This window comes from Neofelis nebulosa, chromosome 1, assembly GCF_028018385.1.
Source record: "Neofelis nebulosa isolate mNeoNeb1 chromosome 1, mNeoNeb1.pri, whole genome shotgun sequence".
In the NCBI taxonomy this organism is placed as follows: domain Eukaryota; kingdom Metazoa; phylum Chordata; class Mammalia; order Carnivora; family Felidae; genus Neofelis; species Neofelis nebulosa.
The window spans coordinates 42,420,190-42,438,186 of record NC_080782.1 but is presented as its reverse complement, the minus strand read 5'-3'; the positions used below and the strand labels follow the sequence as shown (position 1 = coordinate 42,438,186).

Below are 17,997 nucleotides of genomic sequence, written 5' to 3'. Positions count from 1 at the left end.
AGGCGCTCAGGGACTTAGGGAGATCGCTGTGGCTCCTCCCATGGGAGGGCCCCTCTGGGGCCAATAAGGTGTGAAAACTCCATGGTCAGCATCCACCCTGGAGACTGGGGCAAGAGCCGAGAAGCAGAGAGAAGAGAGACTTCTTCAGGCACCTCCTTAGGAAAGAGAGTTGGACCTTGGGGGACTCAGGTTAGGGACAGATGTTTCAGTATAAAAAGGATCCCCAGCAAAAGGATGGGAGTCCCCTCAAATCCCTTCCCAAACCCCAGAGCACTTAGAAAAGAGAGAGTAAGGAGCATAAAAATATCTCGATGATGTGGGCTTGCCTGACAGTACAGAAAAGCAAGTCTCATGGCAGGCAGTGTGTCCCATTACACAAGAGAGGATTATACCGAGCTTCAGTATAGAGATTTTACATATATCTTTATATAAATGCATATATATTTATAGAGCCTCTGCCTAGAACAGCCGGGCTTGCTTCTTCAGTTCATTCCTCTTCCAGAGGGCCAGCCGGTCAAACTCAGAGATGGTCATGCCGAAGACCTGGTAGAACTCCTCCTGGGACAGGTGGCGCTGAAATAAGGTGGGAGGGGACAGAGAGGGAACGCTTGAGGATGTGAGGTGGAGGCTGGGGGCAGGTGCAGGCAGAAGCGGACCCTGTGTGTATCCTCTGGGCGTGCTGTGCTTGGCGCAGTGTGTGACCCACAGGGGTGTGGGCTGCGTAGATGTCAAATGGCAGACCGTGTGCATGAATGCTTCCTCAGAGGGGCTTCTGTAGCTGGTCTGGAGAGGCCTCCCCTGCCCAAGACTCAGTGGGGATTCTATACTTCACCTAAGTGCCTCCTCTCCATGCTTCGTGGTGGACCCCACCCGCCCGCATCCTGCTGCCTGCATTCTGTGCCCCAGCAGGTGTATGGATGAACGCTATTCCTCCTTCCTTTGGGAGTAAAAGGGGGCATATCCAAGATTTTAGGGTGCACTTCCTCTTATTAATATTTTTACAGATGATCCGGAAGGCTGTCCCTCAGGCCAGTCAATGAAAAAAAACCTGCTGTTCCTATTTCTCCACCCATCGAATTGTCCTTTCGTATCTGTCTTATATGAAAAGAAATAGGTCACATAATGAAACACGGTTCTGCATTTCCTTGGCCGGTTTCCCCCCTCCTTTCTGCCTCCCTGACCTCTTGCCCTTCCAAGCAGCCTGGAAAGTCGATACGTTGTCAAAAGCTTTCAGAGTTAGAAATATATGGCACCTGAAATGTGGCAACATGTTAACAATTCCTGCATTTAGGTGAAAGGTAGAAGGATGTTCATTTTACTCTTCTTGCAACTTTTCTGGAGGCCTGAACTTTTTCAAAATAAAATTTAGCATTATGTTTGAAGAGAGAAATATCTGGCACATATCCTGCCTGAAAACTTAATGGAATCACTGAGATGCCCTGTCGGTCGCCATGATGTTAGCTAACTGAAGACTGAAGGAGATTCACCAAGAATTCTGTATACAGCCACGCAGTAATTAGCCAATTCCCCGCCTATGTGAACTAATATTTTGGCCACATTTCCAGATCTTGAGGCAAAGGTAATTTTGATATTTTTGATAGATAATATTGGTTGCTGGTGACTCTGAGCTGATGTTTCAGTATGTAACAATATTTAACAACCCCAGCAACCCCTTGCATTGCATTTCTGTTATGCTCAATACGCATCACTGCATGATCGCCCCCATTTTTCTCACTGAATCCTTCCAACAACTCTGAAGAACAGAAATTATTTCTATCCAGTTGAAAGATGAGAAAACCAAAAGTCAAACAGTTAAAATGACTAACTCGGCCGAAAGGGAGGGAGGGCGGGTGGGAGGGAGGCCGAGGTAAGCAGCAGAGCGGAGACCGAAGGCTAGGCTTTCCGAATCCAAACACAGTGCACGATGTTGCCCCCTTGGGCAACCCCATCACAAATTCATAAGTAATCCTTTCTATTATGGAAAAATTTCAAAAATACTCAAAAGGGAGGAAATCACACAATGCGTACATCTATGCCCATCAGCCAGATTCAACAGTTATCAAGGGTTTGTTAGGTTTGCTTCATCTTTTTTTTTTTTCTGAAGTATTTAAAGCACATCTTAGACACTGTGTCAGTTCATTCCTATGTGCTGCAACACGTATCTCCCCTAGAGATCTCAAAACATCTCAAAGCCTACCTGACATCTTCTTTCCTAAAAACAGTTCACAGTACTTCCTCACAATCACGTAATACCTGTCTATAAGAAAATGCCCCTAATTGTCTCAACAATGTCTTCTTGTTGTAGTTTGTCTCTTTGAACAAAGGGGCCAACGGCATCCACATATCACATGTGGATCTTAGGTCCCTTCAGTCTCTGTGGGGCCAGACAGTGCTTTCTTTTGTCCATGCTGTTGACTTGTCCATAGTTGTCCCACCCACGCTCAAGTCAGTGCTGAGAAATGATGTGGATGTGAGGGATTTCTCTTCTCAGTTCCTTCCACAGTCAACACTTAAGGGAACTGTAATTTAACCTCCATCTGTTTTGTTGTTGTTGTTGCTCTTGTGGAGGGTGATGGCTATGGTTGGTTCCCTAGTTCATCTTCTCTGCTGTGCCCCCAAATCTTTTTTATGAGTTTCCATGTAAAGGAATGGCAGACTCAACTTGAGAACATGCTGGAGGAGACTGAGGCTCTCCCGCTCCCCCTCTGTGAAGGACCAGCTGCTGCCCCCTTTATTTATTTTTTTTTGCCAGTTCTCAGAGCACCTAATGCCAGCCCTGTCCCTGTGACACTCTCCACAGACTTTAAAGCATGAAGGTTAAGGGCATAGGCTTTAGAGCCGGGCAGACATGACTGCGTGACCTTGGACAACTTACGTCACCCCACTGAGCCTTGATTTCCTCTTCTGGAAAGTGGGAGCATCCTAGTGCCCACCTCCTGGATACAGTAAGGGGGATGAGAAAGCACAGGTCATGGACAGAGGTCTGCACACGGGAAGGACCCAAATGCTGGTCACCCTCACTCCTGCAACAATCTCTTCATGTGTCTGTCACATAGTGGGGGGGTCTGGTCCTCATTTCATTTGATTTCATTTTCGCCTCATCCTCTTCCCTGTGCTCATGTGACCCAGCCACACTCACCACCTGCTTTCCTCACCTGTGATAGGGCCTTGGCAGTGGCTGTTCCCTCTGCCAAGGATGCTCTTCCTCCTCATATACGTTCCCTCTGCCAAGGATGCTCTTCCTCCTCATATAAGGCTAACTAAATGGTTCATCTATTTCAGGTCTTTGTTCAGATGTCACATTTGCAGCGAGATCACTCTGACCACCCTATTTAACACTGCAACTTACCTCTCCCTCTAAACCCCAATTCTCCACTGTCCTTTCACTTCTTCCCTCAGCCCTGTTAGTTTCCCATGTTCCAGATCATTTATTTATTATTTGTGTCATTTAGTGTCTGTCTCCTCATGCGAGAGCACCAGCTCCAAGGGGGCAGGGGTCCCTGTTTTGTTCACTGGTATACTGCAAGCCCTGAGAACAGGACCTGGCCTATATAATAGACTTTCAGTAAGTATTTTTTGGGGGAATGAAAATCTGCACTCTGAGCTCCTTGAGGAGCTCTTCAGTCCGGAGGGGACTCGAGCAGTGTTTGTAGCCCTGTGGTCTCAGCTCGGGATCCATGTTAGACATCCCTGGAAGCCTCTCTGATGCCTGAGCTCCTTCCCCAGATTGCGATCGAATTGGTCTAGGCTGGGGCGTGGTATCGTTGTTTTTAAGAAGGTCCCTGGCTGATTCTTAGGGCAGGGTGAGCTTCCTTGATCAGAGCTTCTGGGTATCCTGGAGGATGTACGAGGGCGATTGGTCCTCCAGGATGAACCAGGTTCCCGAACCTCATTTCTATCCCTGAATGCTGGCTCCACTGAGCTGCTGTGGGAGCTGTCCCCTTCAGCACCAGCAGCCACTCACTGCTACAGTAAAGGAGGCCCTCGTAAAAGTGGGGATAATCACATTGCTAGGCTGCTAGCCCAGCACGCTGGAGTTGGAAGGACTCACAAAACTTCCTGGCCTACTCACATTCCCCTCCCTCTGTCCCAACCCTTTATTCTGGGTGAAACCTCGGCAGTCAGTTGAAGGGCGGTTGATATGCTCATCCCAAGGGCTGTTGAACCTCCTTTGTTAGAAGCATTCAATTCCACAAACATTTTCCAGTACTTCCCCTGGTCCGAGCCCCATGGTAGAGGACTGACTGCCTCTGTCAGGCAGAGGAAACAGATAGTTCGTTGCTCTGATACAAGAGAGGGGAAGAGATGCTTGATCTGCACTCTGGACACAGGGCTGGGGTGGGGGGGTGCTGGGGGAGGGGTGAGGGACACATCCTGGGAAGGTCTGGGGGGCTCTGGGACATGGGCATCATCACTATGGGGGGCCCTGAGGAGTCAGAAGGCTGGAAAGATGGGAAGGGCATTCTAGGAGAGAGAGAGGCAGGGAGAGGCACAGTGGAAAAGGGCAGTGTGCTCCTGGATCGGGGCCCAGGAACTGGAACGCCAAGCCAAGTGGAGGAGACTGCTGGGAAGTCCGATGCCACATTCAGGCTGGCCTCTGTGCTTTGTTTATGCTGTTCCGCTGTTCATGATGCTCCCTCCCCCCTCTCCACCCATCCAACCTGCGCCTTCAAAGTCCGTCCGCCCAGGTCACTGCCAGACTCTGTGCCAAGGGCTCTGTGTATAGTGTCTCACTTACTTCCGCTGGCACCTTGCGGGGAGCACCATGATTGCCCCACTCCACAGAGGAGAAAACTAAGGTTTGGAGAGGCTGTCACTTGACCAAGCTGTCTTGCTGAGGGATGATGGCAGGGTAAGGGTTGCACCCGGAGTCTGACGTGAGACCACCTTATGCTTTTGCCTTCTACACAGCACTGACTCCCCCATGCTCCCCACCCAGAGCACCGGTTTTCTGTACCATCCTGCAGAAAACCAGTGCTGTGTTTCTTCTTAGCAACCAGTCAGCAGGCCCCTGAGAGCAGGGACCAAATCTAGCTCTTGTCTTAAGTCGACAGAAGCATCAGCGGGAGACGTGCTGAAGTTCTGCACCACAGATGCTCATCGGATTGGGAAGGCAGCACAGAGCGTTTCGACCTGGGCTCAAGGAACCAGGCTGGCATCCCTGCGTTTTCAACAAGCTGTGCGACCTTAAAGCTTTTCATTTTCTGCCTGCCCTCTCGAGCTGGGTTAGATCAGGCAACTTCTGGAATCCCTTCAAACCCAAAGGCGCCTGCTCAGTTTTCTATACTTACCTCTAAACGCGTCCGGTCCACATCCTTGGGCAGTCGATTTCTTCCTCTTGTGGTCACCAGCAGAAGTTCATAAGGGTAGATCTAAGGAGAAAGGACAGGGTGGGGGGTGGGGTTCCAGGTCAGATGAAGGTGGTAGGCTTATCCCTTCAGCCGCATGTTGTGTCTGGGCTCCCTCCTCTCCCCAGAAAGGGTCTGTGGTTAAAGTCTGGAGGAAGGGCTGGGTCTGTTCTTGGAGTTGCCTGATGGCCTCAAGGCACCTTCTCCCCAAAGGCAAAACCTGAATCCCCTAATACTGCTAAGAATAAGCTTGGTGGTGTTTGACATAAATGTGGCACAAGGCCTCCTAATTGTAAACGTCTCAGGTCTCGTGATTGGCAAGCCTCCAGAAAGTCTCCAAGGCCCACAAGGCACTGTCTGATTTCAGCGGGCAAAAGACATAGGGCAGGATTTGAGGAAAGCTGGCCAGGGAGGGACCGGATATGCCGGTCTCAAGAGGACCCTTGAGGTTATTTATTCAATGTTTCCTTCCCTGAATAGATAATGCGGTGATCCTCCTGCTGGCCCCCAATGGAGCGGCTCCCAGGGTCCCAGAGACCCCCAGGGTCAACGCATCTCCTTTACCTTGTACTCTGTAGAGAGAAAAGAGACACACACAAAATGGAAATACATTGGTTTTTGCTTTGCACCACTACGCTGGCCTCTGTCTGAGAGACCCTGTCCTTGTTGAATTCAGTCCAAATCAAGGCTGGTATAAGCGTAAAGGATGGCTAGAGATGGGGGTTGGGCTGATCCAGAGATAGGGTTTTCGACGAGAAGTGACTTTTGAGATAATTAGAACAGAAATAAGAAGAGATTGTGAAACACATGGGCAAGATCACCTATCTTCCAGAGGAATCCTCCCGGGTTTTGGTGCAACCTCGTCCACCTGCCTGAGCCTGCTTGTAGGAATTGCTGGAGGCTGGCGGGAGAGCATCGCTGGCAGAGAGCATGAAGCTCATGGAATGTTCGTTGGGAACAATGTGCATTTGGCTCCGAGAGTTTCCCTCCCCCCGGGGCTGGCAGGCAAGTCTAGCCGAGCAGTACTGGGACGACGGCATTCTGCAATGGCTCTGGGAACCCAGATGGGACAGATGGCCTGGAGATCACCCAAGGCCAGGGACCTGAGAGGAGGAGGGAAGAGGAGGCGAAGAGGGAGGGAGTGGGAAGGGAAAGGGAGTGTGGGAACTCGGGGTTTGGACAGAGCCCAGCGTAGGGCCAGAATCTGTAGTGATCCTTTGCAGAAGGTGAAGACACAGTTAACGAGCAGTGCGTCCAAAGCTGCTGTGGGTCCCAGGACGGGGTGGCACTCACCTCGCATGCCCCAGTTGACGGCGTTCATGCTGTCATAGTGGAAGAGGTCTGCGCTGGGTGTCTGCAGGGGAGACAGAGCGAGGGCTGGCCTGAGCGAGCTCACTGCTGCCTCCCTGGGGCCGTTACCCACCTCCAGAAAATGGCCTGGGGTTGATGGGACAGGGCCTCAGAGAAGCCCCAGTCTTAAGTCACGGGGACCCACCTCACTGGCACATCCCTGGTGCCTAGGCACAGCACGTAGTTAGGCACCCTATAAATATTCATTTCTTGGTGAACTACATTCCCTGCCTTCTTTCACTGCTCAAATACCGCTTTTCCTATGAAATCTGTCCTGGCAATTCTATTTAAAATTGCAAATTGCCGCCCTCCCTCCCCAAGCTCCCAATCCCACTCATCCTGCTCACTGTTTCCCTCCCCCCCTCCCCCCCCATAGCACTCACTACCTTCTACAGTCTATATAGTTTGACTTGCATACTATTTACTACTTGCTTTCTGTTTCTCTCCACACGAATGTAAGCTCCAACGAGCAGGGGTCACTGATGTATTCCAAGCACCCAGAGGAGTACCCGACGTATGTAAAAAGCTTTCCATAAATATCTGTTCCGTGACCCAATGTCTAGGCTCCGGAATTGTTAACATCTTGGAGGCAATGTCTCAGCACGGCCTCTCTTACCCTGTGTAGCCCATTTCTTCGGTAGGCAGGCAGGGAGGCAGATTTGGAGATGAGGGGGTCTGAAAAGAAACAGCCAAACAATTACCAGGAGCCCCAAGTCAGGGGTCCCTCTCCTTGAGGCTATCTGGCCTCTGCTAATGGCCAATACTGTCCCCCAACCCCGTGGGAAGCGGGAAGGAAAGGGGCCACCGGCTCCTCCCCCTGCTCTGCAGACTGGCAGCTGACTCAGGGATGCCTCCCCCAGCAGAATTCCAGGGTCCCTGAAGCACACGTGCACAGTCTTCTGGCCTCACCCTGCACACACCTCCCACGTGTACGAACCTCCCGTGACAAACCCCTGCGTCCTGGCCACCGGTGGCTCTGGACGTAGGCCCTGGATTTGGAGTTGGGCTCAGAGCCCAGACAGGCAGGCTCTCGTGTGGGTAGAAGAGACGCGTGCTCTTCCTTTCTCTCTGGGGGCTACTGGGCACGGCAACTTTGGTTCCAGAACCAAAAACTGAGGCCTACGTCTGACAAACACGGTGGGGTGGACTATTTGAGTTCGGGATCGTGTTGGGACATCACAGCTCCGGGGGACCCGCCTCCAGCTCTGGCTCTCACAAGACACGACAGGCTGAAGGGAGGGCAGGCAGAACATACCGCTGTCAGCCAGGTAGTGGGACCGAGGGGCTGCAAGAAAGAAAAGCCAGAAAGCCGCGTTCGTGGGGGCAGACGGACACGGTGGAAGGTTCATGGGGACAAACAGACATGGCTCCCATTCCTGGGCTACCCTGGCTGGCGGGGAGGAGGGGCCTCCTTCGCCACCTCTTTTCCCACCGGTCAGTTTTCAGTCGCTACACCTGCCCCGCACGCCCCCTCCCCCGCCCCGCACCCGGTGCAAAGCGGGTGCTCTGGGACATTTGCTGCACCAAGGCCACTGGACGGAACTGGGTTCTGGCGCACTGCACAGAACCCAGAGCCAGAGGCTGAAAACACTGCCCCTTGGTAGTCAAACAGGGAAACAGGCACATCGATTTATCCTGGCTCTGCCACTGGCCGATACCTAATTGCTACAAGTTACTTAATCATGCTTTGGTTTTCTCATCGTAAAACGGGGAGGGATAGTGTCTCCCGTATGGGGTTACTGTGAACAATAAATGATACACGATGATTCCATAAGGTATTAGCCCGGTGCCTGTCACCATACAAAGCACCAAGCAAAACTGACTTTATCATCTTCACCGCCACCGCCAACTCAGTCTCGCCTAAAGTCGAGGTGCAGCAGGGAAAAGAGGGAACAGCTTATGGCCTTGGAGTCACTCTGACTTGGGTCCGACCCCACTTGGCTCTGTCACTTACGGGCTTGTGAGTGGCCTTGGGCAAGCAGTAAGCTCAGGTCTTTCATCTATAAAGTGGGTGATAACAATCCCTCGACATCGCCAGTCTTTGTGAGGACCAAGAGTCATAATGTATTTACGAGTGGCGGGCATAGGGGATTATCCATTAAGTATTGAGTGGAGATAGGATTTCCCAGCAAGACTGACTCCCACAGGGGTAAGGGAGGGAGGGAAGCATGTGTGTGTCCAGGAACAGGGAGGAATTTACAATGAGAGGATCTCTGGGCAAAGTGCCTGCTCCAAGGTTCTTCTTGTTTTCTTCCTGTGATGGGAGGCTTACTACCTCAAGAGGCAGTCACTTATATCGTTGAGCCATTCAGGCTATTAGGACACATTTCTCTTTGCGCTGAGTCTGACCGAAAGTCACAGCTTCAGACGCCCCAGAGAAACAAGTGCCCGCTCAGGGCAGAGCATGGTCTTACTTGGTGCCCCAGACAGCACCTCACCAAGTGTGTATTCTAGACCCAGGCAAGGCCATAAGGAGTTTAAGATTCATTCAGGGAGTTGGAAGGAAGTGCCCCCACCCCCACAGACTTCCAGGGCGGTGCTTACAGCCATTGAGGGACATGTCATAGCCAGCTGTGTGCAGGGCCTCCCGGCTGCTGGTGGAGCTCCGGGGTGGGGTCCAGGGATCCGCGTAGGAGCTGGACCGGGCCTTCATCTCCTCCTTCAGAATCAGCCGGCCAATTCCACTCTGGAGCTGGGTGTGGGGGAGGGGCGAGATGGAGTCAGAAGGAGGCAAAGAACACTGAGCCGGAGCAGGCTTGGGGAGAAGGGTGGGTGACTGGATTCTGGTGAACCTCTGTCATTTTTGCCTTCCCCAAACCCTGCAACCCCTCCTCGCAACCCCGCAGCTTCATTTGGGACTTTGTCCCTCTTCCACAAGCAGTGCCGTGGTCTGGGGATGGGGAGGGGTCTCCGGTGGAGGGCACTGGAAGTGGGCCTGGCCAACGGCACGTGGGCAGATGGCTCTAGCTGGGCCAGCGAGGGCCTTCCTTTGGACTCTTGTCACTGGCACCCGTCTCTTTTTTAAAAAATTGTTATAGAGGTGACATTCACATAACACACAATTAACCACCTTTATCTAGTTCCGAACATTGTTTATCACCCCCCAAAAAGACCCTGTCCCTGCTTCCCTCTCCTCCTGGGCCCTGGTATTCACGAGTCTGCGTTCTGTCTCTGTGCATCGACCTGTTCTGGACATCTCCTAGAAACGGGATCATCCAACGTGTGGGCTTTTGTGACTGGCTTCTTTCACTAAACATACGGGTTTCGAGGTTCATCCACATGGTGGCCTGTATCATTACGTCACTCCTTTTTGGGTCTGAGTAACATCCCATTGGACGGGTACACTGTGTCTTGCTTATCCATTTGGGCAATGATGGACATGTGGGTGGCGTCCACCTTTTGGCTATCGTGCAAAGTGCGGCTAGGAGGATACATACACGTGCGCTTGTTCGAGTCCCAGGTTTCCCTTCTTCTGGGTAAATTACCCAGGAACGGAATTGCCAGCCTTTCCCTGGTGGCTGCACCCCTTTCCATTCCCACTGGCGGCGCGTGAGAATAACCTGCCTGAGCACCGGGGCAGCGCAGACTTGAGCCAGCACAAGAGAAGGGAGAGACAACTTTCCTATGGCAATTAGTTGAGCGGCTGGATCTAGTCATACCGGAAACTCCCCCTACCTTTTGACTTTTTTGGTTATGCAAGGCTGTATGTCTCTTTTCTTTTTTTTTTTTTTTTTTAATTTTTTTTTTTAATGTTTTTTATTTATTTTTGGGACAGAGAGAGACAGAGCATGAACGGGCGGGAGAGGGGCAGAGAGAGAGGGAGACACAGAATCCGAAACAGGCTCCAGGCTCCGAGCCATCAGCCCAGAGCCTGACGCGGGGCTCGAACTCACGGACCGTGAGATCGTGACCTGGCTGAAGTCGGACGCTTAACCGACTGCGCCACCCAGGCGCCCCTGTATGTCTCTTTTCTTTACCATAAGTGGGTTTGAATTCGGTTTCTGTCCCTGTCAAATGAAAAAATCCTCAGTAACATACCGCCTAGGCATCTCACCCAGGGGGTAGCCTGCTCACCTTGTGCATGCTGCGGTCAAAGTCATCTTCCTCTCCTCCAGATGAGAACCTTCTGGCTCGGGGCACTGACAAAAGACAGCTAGGATCAGCTCCCGCGTGTGTTCCCCACTCAGCCTGCCCCCGGCAGAGGGACACAGAGCCTCGACAGGTGAGGGGTTTCCTTTCAGTCCGCCACTTTCCAGCCGAGTGACCCTGATGGAGTGTGGGTCTCCTGTATGGGAAGGCCCAGCAGCCCTTCCCATTCTTGGCCATGAAGGGTAGGTGAAGCCAACTGCCCAAACACAGCCAATGAGCCTCAACATTGGGACTTTTCTTGCTGCTGGCGGGAGGGAGAAGCCTTCTTTCTGCCAAGGATAGGCCTGGGAGAGCCTAGACCTGCTGGAGTTCATCCTGCCATATGATAAGGGCAGACCCGGCCTGAGAACGGAGCCACCCCGGGGACAGGACCAGCCCCAATGACGGCCATTCACCTCTGGATCCAGCTGTGCCTCAAAAACTTTCACTCTCATGACCCAGAAAATCTTTGCTTTGGCTTAAGCCATTTGGAGTTTTTTTTTTTTTTTTTTCTCTTTTTGGGTTTATTCTTTTGTGGTTGCAATGGTCTCAGATCCCTCTGCCCGCCCCCCCCCCAATGCCTCCCCAAAACATGTAGCTCTCGAAGATCGCTGTCTGCTTTAGGATGTAGTTGCTTGTGTCTTATCTCCTTTCCAAAATGGAGAATATTTTGAGGGCAAGGCAGGGCCCATCTCTGAGCTCCCATGAAGCTTTGCTCAGAATGGACATTCAGTCAGTAAAGGTATGCACTGAATCAAAATGGAGCTTGAAGACAATGTGCCCCCATGCTTCGTGGGTGGGGACCCATCTCCCCAGCTGGAGATGCCTGACTGGGTGGGATGGCGCCTTCAGGACCCCCTGCCAGGGTAAACTCCCTTTTCTATCTTCCGAACCATTTTCCAACCCACAGCCAAAGTGGTCTCTTAAACACACACATCTGATCCTGTCACTCTCAATGGTTTCTTACTGTTTAGGATAAAGACCCACATCCTTACCTCAATGCACAAGGCCCCATGGGATGTGGTCCCTCAGCCCGCACCTGCTTCCCTCCCTCTCTGGCTCCAGGTTAAGTTGACAGCCTTTCCTTTCCTCCAGTGGAACCCGCCCTCCCACCTGGGGTCTTTGCAGATGTCCTTCTATATCCTGCTGGCTTACCTCTTCCCCACTCTTCCTGTGGCAGCTGAGTATCTGCTTTGAGAAGGTTCCATCACGTTCTAGACTGGACTGCATGGCCCCTCCCACTAGCTCCTCTACCTCTGTGTATCACCTCCCGTACATCACTTCCCTCTCCAGCAGGGACCTATGTGTCCTCCATAAAGGCAAGAACCTGGTCTATTTTGCTCCCCGGTGACTCATTAGGGCCCAGGGCTGGCCTTCAATACATACATACGTTCATACATTTGCTGAATGAATAAATGAACAATTCTGTGAAGGAGTGGGCAACCGTCCTAGCCCTGCTGTGTCCCTGGCACAGGTGACAGGGCTCTGGTCCAGGCTCCTCTGTGGGGCGCGTTACCTTTGGGGGACCCATGGTAGGTCCAGTACTCAGACTCTGCAGCATAGTAGGGGTCTGGTGAGTAGGCTGGACTATATTTGGAGGCCTGGCTGATGTCTTCACTTGTTTTGCTTTTGGTTGCTGTTGACAAATCGCCTGCAAAGGACCCAAGGAGAGAGCTTCAGGGAGGCAGAGTGTCCTGGAACAGTGTACTATATACTCTCTTCCTGCCTCGGCCAGGCTCCAGCCTGGGGGAGGGAGGTCACTCTGAGGCCAGGGTCTAGGACATGGAGCATCAGAGCTGGAAGAGCCCTCAGGCCAAGCCCCCTCATGTTACAGTTGGGAATCTGAACACCAAAGAGGGCAAGGGGCTTACTGAAGACCACACAGCAAGTAGACCAGAACGGGACCAGATGCCTGCCCAGGGCTCCTGCTACCACATTTCATAGACTCCCAGGGCTGCTCCCAAGAGAACACTAAGGCTGTGGCTCCTCCAAGTAAGATTAAGCAGGTCCCAGGTGATCCCATGTCCTTACCTTCCTCAGCCTCTAGAAACCTGCCTTGTTTTGTATTTGAGCCATACGTAGGGTGGGAGTCACCAACCAGGGCCACGTGCTGCATATCAAATTTCCCCTCCCGCTAAAATGCCACATCTTGCTTGGGGAGACTCTATGGCCCAGAGAAAGAGCACTGGACAGGGTTCCACAATGCTGGGTTCTGGCCCCAGCTCTGCCACTTAACTAAGCTGTAATACTGGGCACCTCTTGCCCCTCTCTGCCTCAGTTTCCTCATCTGTAAGTATCAGAATTGGTCTTGCTGGGTCAGGTGCCATCCGGCTTCAAGCTTCCACAACATGGACCATCAAACCTACTGCTGCCACAAAACCATCCAGGGCAGTGATTTTAGCACAGCCCAAAGCCTGGCAAGAGAGCGACTAGGGCGGAGAGAGAACTGGAGACACCAGTGAGCCCCCATGATCATCTCAGGAAGAAGCGATAGGGACTATCCCACGCCCTGTGCAGTCAGAGCAGCAGAGCGTCCTGGGATCAGCCCTTTGCCAGCTCCAGCCTGTGCACCCTCCCCCAGCAGGAGGGAGGGTGCAAGTAGAGCTTTGGAAGCTCCACTTGCTTCCAAAGCTTGCAGATTCTCTTGAACTTGGGTCCTGGGCAGTCCCTCCCATCTCAACTGATGCCATTCAGCCTTTTCACGTGCCCTCTTATCCCTGCAATCTACCTCCACCCCAAACGCCTCCTGCGTCTGCGCTGGTGCTGAGCCCAGCTGGAACATCCCACAGTCCCGAGGCGTTTGAGACCCCGGGGGCCTGTTCTGGACAACCTGGCTTTGTCAGGGTTGGTACGAAACTCTGTGGCCACTCGGGATGCACGGCTTGTCATCCACAGCCACACGTAGATATGCACGCGCTCACAGAGTCACCTGGACCCCAGCCCAGCCCCCTCTGAAACTGAGGAAATTGTCAGGTCTCAGCCTAGAGCCATGATTTATATTTGTATCGCCCCTCCACCAGCTCAGTGAGCTCAGATCCCAGTCCTGGGCTGCCTCCACCTGTTTCCATCTTCCTCCAATTCTGTACCCCGCCCCCTCTGTTACCCAGGTAGCCTGTGGGCATGTGAGGGTGATACAGGGTACCAGTTGCCCCTGTGCATCCTCAATGCAAAGGGCGTGCTTCATCGGCTGAGGCTCAGTAAGCGCGTTTGCAAGAAGGAACAGGTCTCAGCGATGCCTGACTTCTACGGGAGTGCAGGTAGGAATCATGAATGGAGCTCGTTATGGTGTGGATTCCTAGGTCACACTCTCAGTATATCTAATAAGAAAGTCCAGAGCAAGGGAGGGACCAGGGCATCTGCTCGAGTATCCATGCCTTGGAGTGCATGCTCCCAGCGCATTTGAGAAGGGTTGCTCTGGCCATGGAATTTAGGACACCAGACAGCAGGGTGGTGGGGTTGGAAAGTAGGTGGGAAAACATTTAGGGGACACGAGAGCTTCCTTGCTCTTTTGAAATGACACCAAACTCCCCCCGCCCCCCAGCATCACCTCAAGTGATTGGGGGATAGCCAACAAGGACAGAACTGCAGCCCTGCGTGCGTCCCTCCACGTGGCCCCAGCAGACCATCTGCACAGATGGTGAGTGGCCCCGCCCCTTGCCTGGCCACGCCCTCTCCCCGACGGACCGTACCATGCCGTTTGTAGATCGGGGGTTTCCGGTAGATGTTACTTTCTCCAGCTGCCAGGCCGACCCAGAAGGGACCAATGGGAAGAGGAGAGACAGAGAAAGAAAGACGGAGAGCGGAGGAAAGGAGACAGCAGTTGGTCAGCTGATCTGAGAACGAAAGACAGTCAGCGTCTTTCCCAAGGGTGCACCACCTTTCCCCGGTGGACGTCCTCTTTCAAAACTCAGTTTCCAACCTCAACCCGGGAGGTTCTAAGAAAGGTGAGGGAGGGGAGAGGAATGGATGGATTCTAATGGTGCGGAAGAAGGGACTCGGGCTCGAGTGGTGGGCATGCAGGCAGGAGGCGGCGCGAGCTCAGCAGGACCCCATGCAGGAAGGTGCCCCCTGCCTCCACCCTGCGGCCACGCCTCATTCCACGCACAAGTGCCCAGAATGCTTCAGCACGATCGCCCTCCCACTCGCTCAAAAACAGACAGGATGGGACCTTTCCCGGGCAGTGGAGAAAGGTACAGATGAAACAGCGGGATGAGCTCCTGGGGAAAAGCGAGTGGGGAGTAAACACCTGAGCTCAGAGTTGGGAGACAGGGTTGAGGCCCGGCTCTGCTGAACTCTGGGCAAGACCCTAAGTCAGACCTACAAGGTCACCGAACCCCTGCCTTCCGCTTTATCTCCTATCACTCCCTTCGCCGCTCACCACTTCCAGGCATGCTGGCCTGCTGCCAGTTCAGTGTTTCAGGGCCTTTGCACTTGCCGTGCTCTCTGCGCAGGACTTTTTCCCTGAGATCTTCAATGGCTGGCTCCTTCTCATCTTTCCCCACCCCAGTCACTCTACCGCGGTGTCCTGTTTATTATGTTTACTGCACATATCATCTACCTGAAATTACCCTTTTACTCGTTTACTCTTTTACTAAATTTCTTTCCACATATAAATACCATGAAGGCAGGACCTGGGCTGATTTGAGCACATTTGCAACCTCAGGGCCCAGAACAGTGCCTGGCTGTATAGAGAGAACAACAGAGGCTCGGGAAAGCTAAGTCACTGGCCCCAGCTCACAGGCTTCTAAGTGGTGGAATCAGGATTCAATCCCAAGAGTTTTGATGCCAAAGCCCAGGACTTCCAGCATGGTTACTGCCGGGTCCCGGCACGGCCCTCAGACACTCGAGGCACTTCTCCAGCTGCTTCGTGGTGGTCTTGATCAAGGCTGGCTCTGTCAAGTGGGTGGCCCAAAGCCCATGGGCGAGTCGGGACTGCAGGGTGGGTTAGTGTGGGTAGCTGGTTAGGGAGGGTCCCCAGGAACCGGCTTCTCTTCGCTGCCGGTGCAGGGCGCCCGGCGTCCCCATGGAGCATGCACCCGTGCTGGGAATTCCGGGCTGGCAGCCTACCTGGGATGTGAAAGTGCTTGGGAGCCTGGTAAGAGGTTGGAGTGGAGGACCTCACATCTAACTGGCTATGGTATGGAGAGCTCCTGCCACTCTCGGGCCCTGGAGCACGCAGGCAGTGGTCCCCAGAAAGAACAGAGGCACAGAGAGAACAGGCATTAACGCGGTGGCAGTTAAGGCAGCAGTGACGTGATGACAGCAGGGATGGCGGGGAGGGGCTGTGCTCTCATGCACCATGTCTGCACAAACAGGCTGGACCCTGTTTTATTGCCTCACCCCGAAGTCAGATTTTGTAGGTTGTAAGAATCAACTCCACTGAACATCAGGAAGGTGACTTTGCACCTCTTAGCTCCCCACCACCCCTCTTGATTACTTCTTTCCTCCGTCCAAGCACCTGCTTCACCCCTAACCTCAAGGTGGCCGTGGATGGCCTGACCGGAGGGGGTAAGGCTGGGCCTGTTTCTGGTCCTCTGGCTCTACCCTCTGGATGGGGCAGGCCAAGGCCAACGGCAAAGGAGTCTTCTTCCAGCCAAGGCTGCTGGGATGCCTGCAACTTCTCTCCTGGCAGCTTACCACCCACCTTCCTGTTGTTTCTCAGCCCCTTCTCTCCCCCTGCTAGGGGCATCTCAAAATGGCCCAGCTGGTCACCTGGGTGTGGTCACAGACCCCCAGAGGGCCGTGCTGTGACGGAGATCTGGGGCAGGGGCCCTGTGCCGTCTCTGCAGCTGGCAACAGAGCCGGCCACTGCGTTGTCCCCCGGCTCTTCTTGTCCCTTTGGGGGCTTCCCCCTTCCTTACCAGAGCGGTAGTAGTGGTGAGGCGAGCGGGAAAAGGTGGGAGACATGCCCTGCCGGCTGTAGGTGGGGGAGTCGATGTATCCTGGGCTGGAGGCCCTTCTCTGTCGGAGGTCCAGGCTCTCGTAGATGTCCTGGGGGAGGAAGTGGGCCGTGTGAGCAAGGCTGGCGATGCAGCAGGCCTGTGGCTCAAGGGTCTAGCAGGCAGATGGGGGAGGGACATGGAATCTAGGATTCTAGGGGATCCAAGATTCATGGTGCTGCCCTTCTGAATACAGAGGCCCCCTCCCTGGGTTACACACATGGCCTGAGACAAGTTTTTGGGGCCTTCACCCATCACTCTGTCCCTTGAACAGAACCCGTAGGTCACGTGCCTGGAATCCTGGCCAAGGATCAGAGGAGCATCAGGGAGGCCCTCTCTGGGTAGAAGGGGTGCACCCTCTACTGTTTATGCCGCAGCCACTTCCTCCAGATCATGCTTCTAAGTCTCCCGTCTGTGGTGTGGTTGGGGAGCCCCCCAGGGGGCTGGGGAGGGGTGAAACCAGTGGTCGGCTTGGTCAGCATAAAGGGACACAATCATATAAAAGGTCTTCCTGAACCAGCTCGATTACCTGGGAGTAGGGAGATAGTGTTCCCAGCGACTTAGAAGCGAAGAGTTTGAAGGCCATGGTGGAAGGAGCAAAGGAAAAGAGAGGAGGGAGAGAGAAAGAGGGTTACGTAGCACAGCAGAGGCCGGCCTGCAGCTGCTCCTGGGCCCCCTCCCCAGACAGCAGGTGCGCTTAGCGTGTGGGGATACCAGCAGTGCTCACAGAGAGCAGGAAACCCAGAGATGGTGCGCTCCTTTTACCAACGGGAAACCAAGGCCCAGAGAGGGCATGGGGTGGTTCCCGGGCTTCTCCACCACAAGCTCAGAGCCATTTCCTGACCCCTCCTTGTCCTTCTACCAGTTCATGACCCTCTGTGGTTCATGACAACAGTGTGCAGGGCAGGGGACCCAAATGTAAGGCCAACTGAAGGCCAGGCCGCTGCCATCAACGTGGGATCTGGGTTGGAGGGTGGTGTAGCAGACTGGAGATGAGACATCCCATCCTGCAGAGGGCGCTGGCCGCTCAGCCCCGGGACACCTGCTCAATGTGAACACAGCTCCTTAAGTTTCCAGGACAAGTCAGAAATGCAGGTTGTTATGTGAAATCTCTCCGTGTGTAAATATTGGCAACTGATTTGCATTTTCAAAAGAGACTTTGTGAGTGAAACAAAACGGATCTGGAGTTGGCTTTGGCTCGTGGGGCCCAGGGAGCCATTTCTGGCTTCAGG

General features: G+C 53.4%; 1 protein-coding gene across 9 annotated transcripts in view; it reads right to left on the bottom strand.

Annotated features, from left to right (window-relative positions):
* Positions 1–397: 397 nt before the first annotated feature.
* ABLIM3 (actin binding LIM protein family member 3) overlaps positions 398–17,997 on the bottom strand; it is a 108,610-nt gene continuing 91,010 nt past the window's right edge. For 3 of the 9 annotated variants that reach the window (XM_058719712.1, XM_058719714.1, XM_058719730.1), the window contains 12 exons: positions 17,295–17,324; positions 16,688–16,817; positions 15,894–15,992; positions 14,516–14,563; positions 12,343–12,477; positions 10,773–10,837; positions 9,243–9,390; positions 7,954–7,983; positions 7,315–7,373; positions 6,642–6,702; positions 5,292–5,920; positions 398–573 (listed from right to left, as the gene is read on the bottom strand). In XM_058719712.1, the coding sequence (XP_058575695.1) occupies positions 5,895–5,920; positions 6,642–6,702; positions 7,315–7,373; positions 7,954–7,983; positions 9,243–9,390; positions 10,773–10,837; positions 12,343–12,477; positions 14,516–14,563; positions 15,894–15,992; positions 16,688–16,817; positions 17,295–17,324 (831 nt within the window). In that variant the 3' untranslated portion in view covers positions 398–573; positions 5,292–5,894. The remainder of the gene's footprint in view (positions 574–5,291; positions 5,921–6,641; positions 6,703–7,314; positions 7,374–7,953; positions 7,984–9,242; positions 9,391–10,772; positions 10,838–12,342; positions 12,478–14,515; positions 14,564–15,893; positions 15,993–16,687; positions 16,818–17,294; positions 17,325–17,997) is intronic. The other 6 variants (XM_058719717.1, XM_058719725.1, XM_058719719.1 and 3 more) reach the window with 5 other exon arrangements.